The sequence below is a fragment of the Aphelocoma coerulescens genome, chromosome 1A (assembly GCF_041296385.1).
Source record: "Aphelocoma coerulescens isolate FSJ_1873_10779 chromosome 1A, UR_Acoe_1.0, whole genome shotgun sequence".
NCBI classification, from domain to species: Eukaryota; Metazoa; Chordata; class Aves; order Passeriformes; family Corvidae; genus Aphelocoma; species Aphelocoma coerulescens.
The window spans coordinates 46,957,360-46,969,790 of record NC_091014.1 but is presented as its reverse complement, the minus strand read 5'-3'; the positions used below and the strand labels follow the sequence as shown (position 1 = coordinate 46,969,790).

Below are 12,431 nucleotides of genomic sequence, written 5' to 3'. Positions count from 1 at the left end.
GATTCAGTGTGGATTTTAAATAGAAATCCGATATAAATCTGCATCACTGCTGGAAAATTTGCTTTGTGCAAGAGATGCATGCTTAGTTTGTGTATTTAATTACAGTATTTTGAGTTAAAATATGTTGCTAATAGCTTACAAGTTAATCTTTCTTTTTATATCCATTCTGTTTTCCATAAAAGGAAACTGTTTGTACTAAGGAAGAATTTGTTCCTTTGAAGTCTGCATGATGCTATGTGAGCCAAACTAGACAAATATTTTAGAAGATCTGCAGATAACGAAACATTGCCCTAATGGCTTTTTTTTTTTTCCTAGAAAATCCAATTTTCTTGCTTGTTGATGGTGGTGAAACTTGCAATTTCTCTTTTGGTTTTGGGGGGCTTTTTAAAGTTGCTGTAATGCTTTGCAAATGTTAAATACTTTCAAATGTATTGGTGGTAAGGGTGAACTGATCTCTGTGTGTTTTGCTAATACTAGCATTTTTTAGGGATAGAGTTCTGGGATTTTTAGTTGTTCCTCAGGTTCTCTTACACCTTGTACAAAATAATGATTACTAACAAGGATCAGAAGACAGCAGGGAAACTGGTGTCTTTTGAAGCACCTACTTTATATGTATAGGTATTCAATTTCTACACTAATTTTGGAGTTCAGGTATTTCAGAGGTGATGATGGAGCATTATTCATAGTGAAGTGCTTGTATGACCAATTTCCCATGTGTCCTTTTGCAAGTCATTTGGCTCTTCATGCTATTAATGACACCACCTTTATTTTCTCGTTTGCTATAGTGTTTGTCTCCAAAGTCTGAAAAATTCCTTGGTGCTTAAAAGCAACGTACATATGTATGCATATATACATAAACTTTTATGTGCCTGAATCTTCAGGATTGTTTAAAAATTGCCAATTTCACTAGATATGAAGATCCTGCAACATCACATAACTCAAGTTGTCTGTTACGTAAATTCCTTCATAAAGTCACAGATTTCACTTAATGGCTCTTAAAAGTCAGGTCCACTTCTGAATGCACTTTTATCTTGTGAGCCTTGATTTAGATGGTCATAATACATCCCATGACTTCACACATGGATGCCTGAGGGTTTTTTATCTGAAGCTTCCATATTTGTCATTTCTCAATACTATACCTCTCAGTAGGATTTTTAAGCTTTCTGAAGATACATTTAGGTTACTAGCATCAGGTAGTCTGATTTGAAAATGTTAATTATTCTCAGTAATGTTGTATATCCAAGAATAGCTAAAAGAGAAGTGTTACTGAGAGATTTTAGGAACTGAAGCTGGGAGAGGGAGGTGGCTTTTGGGAATTACAATTGGGGTTGGAATGTCTGTCTTTTGTTTTGGAAAATTGAGTTCTGCTGCAGTTCAAATAAATTTGCATAGAACTCCTATAAAGTAATCCTGTTCATTTTGTGGTTATTACTGAGCCATATAAAGTATGTATCAAGACTGCCATGGCTGTGATGAGTCTTTCACTCTGCTGTGTAACTCAATGCATAGTAATGATTCAGTTCTTTTCTATCTGTACAAGAAAGCTATTTGATTCATTGCTGTTTAACCGTTTTCAATTCTTTGGATTATTTTAAAGATATTGTTCACGAAAATTTGAAAATGGGGTCAGATGGGGAAAGTGACCAGGCTTCTGGAACATCATCTGATGAAGTTCAGTCTCCCACAGGAGTTTGTCTCAGAAACCGGATACATAGACGAATCTCAATGGAGGTAATTCACTTTTCATATAAAGATCATTTAAATTGACAAGAGAGCTGGGGGTTGCTTTAATTGTTTGTTGTAACTGGTTGTCTTCTCAATTAACTGTAACCAGCCATTCTGCCATATCTTTCATGCAGAAAGCATTATTTGAATACTATTTAAATTTGTCTCCATTTTTCACACAGAACGATGGTTATCTTGCAGTGTTTATGAACTGTTAATTTTGAAAATCTAAATGTTTTGGAACTTGAATTTTTGGGAGGAATTTCTGAAGTGTAGCATTTGAGTAGCTTTCTCTTGCATTGTGTGCAAGCCACTGAATGTATTCAAGAAGATACATGGTTTAGACATCTTTTACTTAACACTGTTTTCTAGTCTTTGCAAAACTAATGCTACAGCAGCAGTGGTCCTGACTGCTTCAGCCTCTTCCTCTCTTCCTGTTTTTTTTCATGAACGGAACTTTACAGGATGGTAAACAAAAGGAGGAAAAGTACCTTATGAATAACTGTGCACATAATTTCCTTTATTTATGAGTCTCATTATGAATACTAGCCACCCTTGTGCTTGCTTTGTTGTCATTTCCCTTGGTGAACTAAAACAGAACACTTCCCTTTTTCTGGAGTGTATAAAAGTTACAATTATAATGATGTCTTTGTTACAGAAGCATGTAGAATTTTGTAGTTGCTGCTTTATAGTACACATAGGAATATGCATAGTTTTAAGATTTTGAATCTTCATTCAAGGCCTCATGTCAAATACTGCATTGGGAAACAGATTTGGATAAGTTACAGTAGGGTGTACATGCCAAAAATTTTTTATTTGTAAGGCATTCTGTTTTGCTTGAAATTCCAAGACTCCAAGCGTGTAGTGCAGATATGATTTCAAATATGTGTAAATTAGCTGCATTAATTATTTATATAGTTTCTTGCACCTGGGAGGTTTTGTATTCAAATTTTTAAATTTGTACATTAATCTCAGGTTTGATCTCCAAACTTTGTTCTCCCAACTTTGCTTGTTCAAGTTTACTTGAGGGAACAAAGGTGGGTCTATTGGTTTATGCAGGATACTTAAATTAGGGATAAAAGTCATTGTGAAAACTTGCTTATCAGAATGTATGCTGCAGAAACTAAAAATCAAGGATATTATTTAAAAGGATTATTTACTTTTTGTTCATTGTCTGTTTCCTCTACATTTTGAAATGCATATTTAGAACAGGAAAGAAATAAAGAAATTAATGGTACATAATGAAATTAAACAACTGAAATGGAAATCTGTCAAATCTTCCAGAGAGGGCTAAGAACCATTAAAGGATTCTCTTTTGGTTTGGAATTCAAGAACTCCAAAAGAAATTAGTAAAGAACTCAGGAATAGTAAAGGTCAGGAAATTACTGTGTAATTTTTCAGAAGGCTTTTTTTTAAATGAAAGCATCTTTTCATTTGAATCTTTAACTGTAAAACAATTCTAATATTACTGTTTAAGAGGCTTTGGGAAACTTTTAAGTTTTGTTTATGCAGTGCTAATTTTCTCATTTTCCTCCAAATTTCAAATGCTTGCTTCTGACTGTTGAAATTAACATTATTTTTTTCATTGACTGGCTCAGTCAATGAGAGCATGAATAGTTTTTTGGCATCTATTAATGTATATTCGGTGAGAATTGTAATGTTTCCCTCAAATCACCATAGTATTGATACAGTGATACGGTGACTCTTCCTGTAATATTTCATGCTGATGTCTGCAAAGAGTCTCAGCTCTGAATTTTAAGAATGCTTTCAATGAGAGATGTTTTTGGTGGCCTTCAAGTTTGCTTCTTAAAAGTGCTTTGTAGCAGAGTAGGTAGGACATGTAACTGTTTGTGCATTCCAGAGGGAGGAAAATGTAACAATCTTGTAGCTTTGGTTAAAATATCTTCCTAATGATAATCTTTTCAGTCAACTTTATCATTTCCTAAGTGAAAAGGTTTTAAGTGATTACAGTGTCTGCCTGTCTTTTCCTCCTCCTATTTATCCCTTGGGTCATTTTCTGTCAGTTTTGACAGATGGATAGAAATCTCCATTTCTAATTCTCTATTAATTTCTGTAAAAAAAACCTCTGCATTGGGAGATACTGCTGATGTATCCCCTGCTAGTTAAAAACCACACTATCCAGAGATGAGTTGAGTTGCAAGCTTTAAGTCCACAAAAACCCAGTTTTAGTCATTTTGCTCTTTGTGGAATGGAATCACTTGCTTCCTTGGCCTTTGAGGGAACCAAAGCAAGGTTTCCTCTCGTAAAAAGTTGTGCCTGTATGCCTTGTGTGATTTGTGCCATGGAGATGGCTGATTCAGTAGTAGCAATGTGATTATATAAAGAGAAAGGAACAATCTTTGTTGTGAAGTAAGTTTCTATTATTTCAGTTTTATTTTGATGGCTGGTGGGAATCTGTTGTTTCTAGAAATTGGGTAGCCTGAGGACATACTCCCTTTATAGCCATTTAGGATGAGTTATAGCTGTATGCTGTACATCACAGGTTGGAGTAAATTAGTACATGTGTGCCAGTATGTTTTTGCTGTAGTCTGCTGAGGTCATTAGTCCCAGTTGGAATCCATTGTAGAATGAATTTGATTAAATATACACAGTTGGATAAACTCGATAAAGCAATATTCCTTGTTCCTCCTAAGATGGATGTGCCTGTCACACTACGGCTGTGTCCTTCCTTGTGTTTAGTTTTACCAATATTTGCTGTATTTATAACAGTTTTGTACATAATTTCTTGGTTATATATGTTTGGTTCTCTCTGCTGAATTGACAAAAGTCAATTCAATTTTGAAGGTAACTAATCAGGTAAAGTTGAAACCTTGAAACGGTCTCTTTTACTTACAGGAATTTTGTGTATATAACCAAACTTTTGATGCTTGGCTTGACCTTCCTATAGAATTCTGAAAATTAGCAACCCAGCCAGTTTTTTTTTAAATTGCTAAAAACATGCATACTGTACTCAAAGTGCAACTTAGCAAAAAAAAAAAAAAAAAAAGTATTATTATTCCTGATGTATTTTGTCTATGAGAATACACATTCTGATTTTTAGTGCCCATCCCCACTGCAGTTAAATAATGCATAGCTACAAATAAAATGTTGTCAGAGCAGACATATTCTCTGCTGCAGAATATATGGAAGACTCTGTTGGAAAATAAAACTGGATCTTTCTAAAATTTTCATATAGAGAAATACAAAATTGACAGTGGAGAGAGAAATGGAAAATGTGTTTGTTGTAGCAGAGTCTCCATAGCAATAGAAAGCTGAAATTTCATAACCTTAAACTGCCGTGCTTTAGATAGAAAATCATACTGCAATGTAACCTAATTATGAGGCATTTTAAATATGAAGTGGTGGTAGTACAATGAGAAAAAGAATCCTGCTCTGCAGTGAAAAGTCTGCTGGGGTGAAAACTTTCTATTCACAGTAGCAGCCATGGAGATAGCAGCTTTCAGTCTGTCATATCCACCCCCCATTCCCCCATGACTTATAATTTAGGCCAGCGTGACAGGGAGATGATAATACGTTTGCTTCTGAATTCGACAACGCTGCAGTTGTGGTTCTAGATTTTTTTTTTTTTAATGATTGTTCCTTGTTATCATGTGCTTAGAAAACAAAGAGAAAATACCAGAAACTCATTGTGTTGCCTAGATAAATTTTATTTTGCTTGTAATCCACAGGCTACAAATTGTCAGTAAAGCAGTTGCTTTTTCTTTCTCTTTCCTTCCACTTGTTCAGGCAGGAACCATGCTGACAGTAGGTGTGAGCATCTATTGTGTGAAGAGTTTGGCTTCAAGCAGCTGTTAGGTTTTAATTAAAATGTCTTGTAGTCTCATGCTAATATTAATGATTATTTAGTAAGTCAGTAAAATCATTTATCAGACAAAACGGATGGAATATTTTTTTCAAGCAATACAGCTTAAGAATCTCTACATATTTCTCGATTTTATAAAGTGCAGGTCATGCAATAGGAAACACTTCTGCAGATCATGGGACTATAGCTTAAAGCATTTTCAGTTTGATTTTGCTGGAAAAGAAGACATGGACAGTAATGCATTAATATAACTTCATGTTACAAGCTGTAAGTGTTCACTGGGGGTCCTGTGCCCATGCACTGGATAGCGAGTGCATCATTAAGAGCTGTGGTGGATAAAAAATAAGGAGAAACAGTCTGTGCAAATTGAAACATCTGTTTCCCTTTCCCAGAAGTCCAAGGTCTGTTAGCTGTCTTAGCATGTGAACTGGCGGAGGGCCATAACCTGCTGTTCACCAGCCTGTTTCCCAGATATTTTATCCTGAGAAACAGTTCTTATCCATCCGACTGTCACATTAGTGACAGAAGTGTGTTCCAGATCAGACTGCTCCTACCACACTGCTATAGGGTATAATTCTCCCCTGGGAGGATTAGCTCCAGGGTTAGTACTTGTAGCTGAACAGAAGGAAATACGAAGGCTATGAACTGAAGCTGTAGGCAGGTGCGTGTTGTGCTGGTCACCTTCCAAAAGAAAGAATGTAGATGAGAAATAAGTTTTTATGAGCTTCACTCTTTACCAGGGGTGTAACTGCTTAGGGGGTCTTGACACAGCCCGAGTAACTCAACATGCTGCTGGTCCACCTGGGCAAGCGTACCTTCTAAGAAAAACGCACAAAGTTAATTGATGTTTCAACTGATAGAAGTGTTAAGAATTGGTTCATAGGTTTCAGATTAGAATGTGTGTGTAGGTCCCCATTCTCACGTGCAAATAGTGCACTCTCAGCTCCGTTCAATTGTTTAAATGCTTGAAAAGCAGACTGGATGCAGTACTGACCCAGGGTTTTGGTCAGGGGCAGTACAGCATTTTTTTCTGCCATTAGTTTTGGAAGCAGGAAGCTACTTTTTCCAGGATAGCCTGAGAATTCAGCCCTACGTATCTTGCCATCCAGGAGGCTTCCTTTTATACCAAGCAGGCACTACTACCTGGGGCCTTCTCTAAGCAAAGTTTCTTCCTTCCCCCTTCCTTCTGTTCTTGGCAGCTACAGGACCCTCTCTGTCTAATTTACTGGCTTTTGTCTAATTTACATCTCTCCAACTCCTGAGAAAGCAATAGCTTTTTTTCTGATTGTCTCTTCTACGAATCTAAGCACGTGATCATCTACCAGAAGATTTCAGTACTAGACAGAAAAAAAATTGAAGCTTGATACAGTCAAGACTTCTTTTGCTTTTCAGTGGTCACTGTAATTATCTCCATTCAGTCGTGCTTGGCTCATTTTTTTCAACCTTTTCCAAGGTTACACTAGAAAATATGTTATCATTTTTATAAACTCCCACTTTCATGTTTCCATGAAGCTTGGTGATTTCAAAATCCCTCTTCTAAAAACCCAAGTGTATATTCTAAATTACTAGGATGGTTGTGATTAAACTGACGGACCTCCTTTTGATTGGCAGACTCATTTCCGCAGAAGAAAACTGACACTGCAACAAGAAAAATAATTTCAGCTTAGATAACAGATGACTTTAACATGCCTTTTACTAGACTTTTTAAAGGGTAACTGCCTTTGTTATCAGCAGTTAGCACTTTTTTTGCCCTTCTGTTAGGAGCCTTTGGCATTTTGGTGCTAAAGTTCATGCATTCCACTTGCAAATGCTCCTTTAGGAAAGTTACTGCACTAGGCAATATTCTTTCTTAAAAGGGTGGAATAGATGCTTTTTTGGTTTTGTGTCTTCATGACTTGGATTTCCTTTTAAGTTCCATTTAGGAGTAGTCTAGTATCACGTTGGATGTGTTCAGACACCTATAAAACACAGAAATTTCTCAGATGAGAAGTCAGTAACTGGGTGCAGTTTCATACCCAGTACTCCAGCCACACTTTCGTCAAGGAAGGTCAGATTTCCCATTTTCATATTCAAGAAGCTGGTTTCTTTTTAATTAGCCTGTTTTTTCATGGGACTTCCCTTTTGGTACTTGAAGCGCTGTTGATGATGTAAATGCTAGTGGTAGTAATGAACATTACACAGAACTGTTTCAAAGGTCCAAGTTTACATTTTTGCAGTGATATGTTCTGTTTATCCTTTTCCTTCATCTTTGCCTTGTTTTTCTTACAAGCTGGTAAACTTACATTACCTTTTTTCTTCCAGGGCAGTTTCTCTTACTACTGTGTTACAGAAACTGATGAAAACATAGAGAAATCCATGTTTACAAATCAGGAGGATGTAGTAGTAGATGAGGCAGAGCTTGCTTTGTTAGCTTCTGTTCCTGCCCAGCACCTACCACTGAGTCAAACAGCCACAGACCTTGGATTTTTGTTGAGGCTAATGTGCAGAGTGATATCTTGATAGGTGATAATTTAGCAGGCAAACAAAATCAGACATGATATTTTTATGGTTATTATTATTATTTTTCATAGTCTTCCTTCTATTCTCTAAGTTCACTTCCTTACAAGCTTTCTGATGCAATAAATAATAATAAAACAAAAAACAAGCACAAACAAACAAAACCCCAAATAAAACAAAAGCAAAACCAAAAAACCAACCAACCAAAAAAAAAAACCCCAGACGAAGAATTTTCAAGTGTTTCTGGTATAATCTGTCACAAATTCCCTGGGTATTTACATACTTGCTGAAAGGAAAGTTAATGTCTCACATTTGGTTTTCATTTCTCCTTTCTCATATTTTTCAAAACTGGTTTTATGACACATGTGTTTGTTTTGGTTTGGTTTCATTGATTGTGAATAGAAGCTCCTGGAATGCAGTTTGTGAATACTGTGTTTGTGCTGATCAGTTTAAACCTCTCTCTTTAAAACTAATAGGAGATACGAAGTAAATAAAATAACAGCCTGTGTTTTTTTTGAAAAATGAGTGAAAGAGCCGGTTTTATTCAGCCAGTTGGTAGCCTAAGTAGCATATCCATGAAATGAAAATTCTTACTAAAAGTATTTTGAAAAAGAAAGTTCTCAGAATTCATATTTTTGCGTGCTTAAAAAACCTGTTGGCCTGTAATTCTAGTTTTGTGCCTTCAAAAATACTAATGGTTGCAAATACTACTGAAAAAGATGCTTAGCATATTTCAGAGTTTTTCGTGCTGCTAAAGTAAATAAAAAGAAAGATATCTGCTTGCAGTGCTGGTTTCTATGCCTTTAATTTTTATATTATTTATTTTATATTTTTATTTGAGGGCCATAGCTACTGTAGATATTGGCAATAATTTTCTTCAGCTACTGTCAGTAAAGTCCTTGCTTTGTTGGTTGATGATAGTAGATGTGCTGGGAAAATGAGACACCTAGTCCCAAAACAGAGATTAAACCCTAGAATTCATGGTAATAATATTTCACCGATTACACTTGGCTCATTGTCTTTTCTTGGCATGTCAGAATCAAATCTGACAAACTGTGTTTATGTTGGGCAGGAGGCAGAGAACATGCATTGTCTGTGACCAGTGGTATTTCTTGTGAGTCTGAAATAGCCTGTGGACCCAATCTCATGATAAAATCCCTGAAAGTGCTTTGTGTATTCGATTAGCATATTTGGAAAAAAACCCTTTTGATTTAATTGATGAATGAATTCTACCATTATTTGGGGTCAATTCTGTCACAAATGTAAAAAGCCACTTGACTCAGTACTTAAAATTGACACTTTCTCTGAAATTGTGTGCATTTCGACAGACTGGCTGAAAAACAGCATGGATTTGTGGTGTGAGATGTAGCAGTGATCCTTCGTAGATGGATCTTAAGACTGTGTTTTCATTATTGCTACTAACAGAAGAAAAGGTTCTTTGGTGACCCTGTCCTCAAATTTAGCAGAATAGTAATTGATTAATTGTGAGTTAATGTTTTCAGTAAAATAATAGCAACATTGAAGTATAAGGGAAAAATGTAATATTTCGGTATGAATCACGCTACTGAAGGCAGAAAAAAATGCACTTTATGCATCATAATGAAATTATAGCTAAACCTGTCAGTTGTGTGGAGGAATGATGATGGCTTTATATACATATAAGGAAGACTGGTATAGATAACTCATCCCAGCTGTTAAAATCTTTTTTTTGGCTACAGTAATTGAAGCCTATCTATAAAGGTGTTAAAATAGTGTGCTGCAAGGATGCTATAGGTTTCTTTTGGTGGATGTATATGCTGATGTTTTTCTTTGAGACCTTGAAGGTCTACAGAACTGTAACCAAACAACACAGTTTTTTACAAATATGTTCTCGTTTTTGGGGCTGGCTTTTTTTTTTTATATATATTTATTTTTGCCTCTAGCAGTCTTGTTGTATGTCATAATTCTGTAGAGGATCCAGTTGGCTTCAACTGTGCTAACTGTCATTTGACAAAAATGCACTGAAATTTGATAAGGCAACCTTCAGAAAAAAACTCCACATGGTATCTGATACTGAAATGATACAGTAAGTACATGCTTAAAAATTGTGTATTAGCATGTTTAAGTTTTCACTGGCATAAGCTAATGTCTTAAAAGTAGTGTGTTTGCTTTGTGTATCGTGTGGTAGCACATAGTACACGTTCTTAGTTAAAATATGCAGGGAAAGAATAGCATAAAAATTTGATTGGTTTTGGGTTGTTTTTTTTTACCGTAAGCGTGTCATGAAGTTGAACTGCGTTGCATAGAGGGTTATAGGATGCAGCATTTCAAATGTCATTAAGCATGTGAACAAAAGCACAATGACTTACTAGTGAACAGCCTGTGGTTGCAGCTGAGATGTCTCACTGGTGCTCACTAAAGCTGGTGAGAAGGCTAATTCAGACTGATGCTTACACAAGAGAGCATTTTCATTTGATCCAGAGTGGATTGTTTGGGCCATAAGACTGATGTGTGTAGGCTTACAAGAACAATTCTTTCTTCTTTGTGAGGCTGTAACAAAATTTTATGGATGGAATTTAGCAGAATCAACTCTTAAAAGATAAACTAAAATTTAAGGGAGAGGTGACCAGCAAGTTGTCTGTTGCCATATAGTAAGTACATACCTTAAGTAATGGTTGGTCTCAAAATGTAGCTCACCAATAAACAGAGTAGCCAAAGCAATAAGGATTGGTATATAATGACGTAGCTTGGCAGTATAGTTTGTGTCATCCACTGACAGAGACAGCTTCCTACTCCTGGGCTCCTAACCTTGTATCAGTGGATAATTACTTCCTTTTTTTGCAAGGGGTAGTTACCAGACTTTCTTACACCCAGCCCATTCTCCTCCAAAAGCAATGGGAACATCTGGCCACAGGCAATGAAATACTGGCTTTGGAGATACTCAGCTGTTAGGTTTGCTAAATGAAACATTCAGTAAGAGTGAACTGAGGCTGATGTTATCAGGGTTTTCTCTTCCAGTTTTTTTTGACAAGAGGCATTAATCTTCCTTCTCTTGCTGCAGTTGCAGTTGTGAGTGTGGTAGCAGTCTGAAATGGCTTGTCAGTTCAAAGATTAGTAGCATTTGTAGCCCAGTAGACACAAGAGAGACTTCCTGTTGGAGGAAGAAAGAAGCACTCTGCAAATTGGCACATTTGTTACAGGTTAAAAGTAAAAATAGTCTGGTTTTCGTTTTTGCTTTTTGTAGTGTAGTAAAAATTGGACTTGGGAAGACCTCAGCAAATCCTTCCCTGGGGCAATTTTCTGGTTATGTATTTTTTGTGGTTAATGATGTTTTTTTCTGTTTTGTCAAAAATATTAGTGTTTATTGTCTAAATGTGCTATGTAAGTCAAACACATAATGACTTGAGTTGACAGAAGACAGCCTAAGAAATGTGAATGTTTCAAGTTGCTTCTTTTTAGAGCAATTATAACATGAAGAGTTCAAACATTGTCTATCCGGAGTTAGAATCATCTTTATCAACGTCAGTGAAATTAACTGAAGTCTGTAGTGCATCTTAGTCAAAAAAAATTGTGAGTTAAGGATATCCAGAAGTTTTTTTGTTATAATACCTGATTTTAAGTGGAAAACGTTAACAGTGTTGTTTCCACAAATAAAGATAGGTTTATTCTGTAAAACAATGTACTTTTTTTGACAGGGTTTAAGAGGAGTGAAGATTTACCTGTTGGTCAGGAATGAGGCTTTCTGAGAAGTGGCACTAAATAATATTAAATTAGACAAGTCAGGCAATTATAAAGGAGAATAGCTGGTAAGTTTGTATTATGGAGAGTAGGAGATGAGAAAAGGCTAGGTAGCTAAGGAAGAAGTTGACAGAGGTGAAAAACAGAATGTGGTAACAAAATTCTAGTATTAAAGTCTTGTGAATGGTTTGCTGTGAGTAGCAAGTCAAGAAGCTGATGTTTGCAGCAGTATTTTAGGCCATCCAGAAGGGGACCAGAGGTAATGAAATAAAAAAAGTTAGGATTTTTGGGGTTTACTTATATGTGTGAAAAACAGGCCAGGTTTGGGGGCAAGGTGGTTGTTTGTTTTTCATTTAGAAGACAGGTTTGTTTACTTAAAATGTCAAATTCCTCAGCTCACAGGACCTGCAGGATTTAAGTTGGAATTCCTGCTTCCTTTTCTTGTGCCCGTGTAAGTAGTTGGTGGTAGACAGAACTTCCACATCAAGGAACACACTTGGCTGTTAGATGAAAGAAAAGGCTGGACAAAGTGTAGCTCTTCCTAGAGCATTTGCTGTAGCTGGCATTAGAAATAGATGGTAAAGATAAGCACAAGTTAGGGTAGTTCATCTCCATGGAAAACAAAGTGGTATTAGTGTCACAAGTGCTTACATGTTTATCTGCCATGAAG

At 36.1% G+C, this 12,431-nt stretch overlaps 1 protein-coding gene across 4 annotated transcripts in view; it reads left to right on the top strand.

The window, feature by feature from the left end:
* CDK17 (cyclin dependent kinase 17) overlaps nt 1-12,431 on the top strand; it is a 90,593-nt gene that overhangs the window by 55,602 nt on the left and 22,560 nt on the right. For all 4 annotated transcript variants that reach the window (XM_069000489.1, XM_069000499.1, XM_069000495.1 and 1 more), the window contains one exon: nt 1,598-1,731. In XM_069000489.1, the coding sequence (XP_068856590.1) occupies nt 1,598-1,731 (134 nt within the window). The remainder of the gene's footprint in view (nt 1-1,597; nt 1,732-12,431) is intronic.